Raw genomic sequence first — 1,865 nt, 5'->3', positions numbered from 1 at the left:
ATCATGAACTATCTCCTCGGTAAGTAGAATATTCTCTATAATGGGTCTTCCACTTATAAATCCAGTCTGATTTTCAGATACTAATTTAGGTAACAAAATATTTAATCTCGAAGCCATGATTTTAGAAATAATTTTATTAGAGAAATTAGTCAGACTGATAGGCCTCAATTGAGAAAAACTAGCAGGTTCATCTACTTTAGGAATTAAAATTAAACAAGTATGAGTAAATTACTTTGTTAACCTTTTACCACAATAGAAACTCTGCACAAAGTTGATCAGGTAATTTTTAATGATACTCCAACATTTTTGGAAAAATAAACCATTAATGCCATCTGGACCAGCAGCACCATTAGGACTGAGATCCATTATTGCTTTTTTAATCTCTCCTTCTTTTGGAAACCTGTTCAGCCTCTGATTATCCTCTTCCTTGACCAGCTTTTCAATATGATGAAGAACTCCAAAATCTGGAATTTGTGCAGTCTTAGTGAACATATTGCCAAAATATTGGACTGCTGCATCTCTAATGGTCTCATTTTTTTCCACCCAGGCTCCAACTAAGTTTTTGATTCTATTCAGAGTAGCCCTTCTTCTCTTGTGTTTAATAGAGCTGAAGAAATACTTTGTGCAAGCATCTCCCTCTTCATTCCGTTGGATATTAGCTTTCTGTTGTAGCATGTTGTCTTGTGAGCCTGCCCATTTAATGTACTCAACATTGATTCTATTCAGATCTTGTCTGTTTTCCTCAGAGTCATCATTGTCCATTTTGTCTTCAAGGTCAGGAATAAGTTGTTCATATTGCTTGACCTTTTCAAAGACATTTCCAATGACTTCTTTGGACCATTTACTTAATACTTTAGTAAGTCTTTTCAGCTTCTCTTGTAGAATCCACATAGCATTGCCTTGTACCTCCTCCATCCAAGAGTTCTGAACAATTTATTGAAAATCTGGCTGCATTGTCCAAAAATTCAAGAACCTAAAATAGCTCACAGAATTGTTACTAACTTTTTTGCAGTTAAATAAAATTAGATTGTTGTCTGAACCTGTCGTGCTTGACCATGCTGATGCCCATGTTGTCATTCCACTCCTCATTGTATAGAACTCTCATGTTGGCTTTTTGCCTACCATTGGTCCAAGAGAAGGGATTTCCACTGTAACCTGTATCTGCTAGTCCACAATCGTCCAAGCAGGTGATGAAATCCTTACTTTGGCTCATTCTATGAGGTATACCCCCTTTCTTTTCACTGGGAGACAAAATCACATTGAAGTCTCCTAGGACAGCCCAAGGACCATCTATTTGAGAAGAGTTCTGTCTAAGCTTGTGCCATAGTTTTTTCCTTTTCCTGGTTGAGGTCTTAGCATAAATAACTGTGAACCAAAAGGTTATATTAGTGGTCAACTGCTTGATATTCATAGTGATTTGTTGATTGCTATTGGAAGTAACAGAGCAATCTAGTGTATCTTCCCAAAAACACCATATTTTTCCATACCTATTGACTATTGCATTCTGAAAAGCCATTTTTTTTTTTCTAGACTAGAGTCATTTATGAAAGGTTCTTGAACTGTCACAAACTGAGTCTTGTTCATTTTGACAATTTTAATCAGTCTTATAAAAGCCTTTTTGGAATTAACCCCCATAATATTCCATGATATTGTATTAATCATAATAACACAATTCGGATAAGGGGAGATCAAGCAACACTGCTTCTTTGTCTTCTCCTATTTATGGATCTATTTCCATTAGTAGCTCTCATATTTCTAGTTATGGATCTGCCTCTTAGAGACAAACTGTGTCTGTGAGTAACTGCATCTAAAGCCATACTAACAGCTTGTACCTCAGCTTTTGTGACAGGATCAAAAGCCTCTAT

General features: G+C 36.0%; 1 protein-coding gene across 1 annotated transcript; it reads right to left on the bottom strand.

Annotated features, from left to right (window-relative positions):
- Window positions 1-228: 228 nt before the first annotated feature.
- Window positions 229-1,516, bottom strand: LOC132624371 (uncharacterized). The gene is made up of 2 exons (XM_060339162.1): window positions 1,055-1,516; window positions 229-924 (listed from the first exon to the last, which is right to left on the bottom strand). Exons 1-2 carry the CDS (start codon window positions 1,514-1,516, stop codon window positions 229-231), a joined length of 1,158 nt encoding a protein of 385 aa, XP_060195145.1.
- Between the last annotated feature and the right edge of the window lie 349 nt (window positions 1,517-1,865).

This window comes from Lycium barbarum, chromosome 12 (genome assembly GCF_019175385.1).
Source record: "Lycium barbarum isolate Lr01 chromosome 12, ASM1917538v2, whole genome shotgun sequence".
In the NCBI taxonomy this organism is placed as follows: domain Eukaryota; kingdom Viridiplantae; phylum Streptophyta; class Magnoliopsida; order Solanales; family Solanaceae; genus Lycium; species Lycium barbarum.
The sequence above is the reverse complement of the archived record's forward strand: the minus strand, read 5'-3'. Positions and strand labels throughout refer to the sequence as shown.

Coding starts and splice junctions, on each gene's coding strand:
- LOC132624371 (XM_060339162.1), bottom strand. CDS start 1,516: ATGGCTTTTCAGAATGCAATAGTCAATAGGTATGGAAAAATATGGTGT. Junction 925..1,054: donor ACAACATGGGCATCAGCATG/GTCAAGCACGAC, acceptor TAAATTGTTCAG/AACTCTTGGATGGAGGAGGT.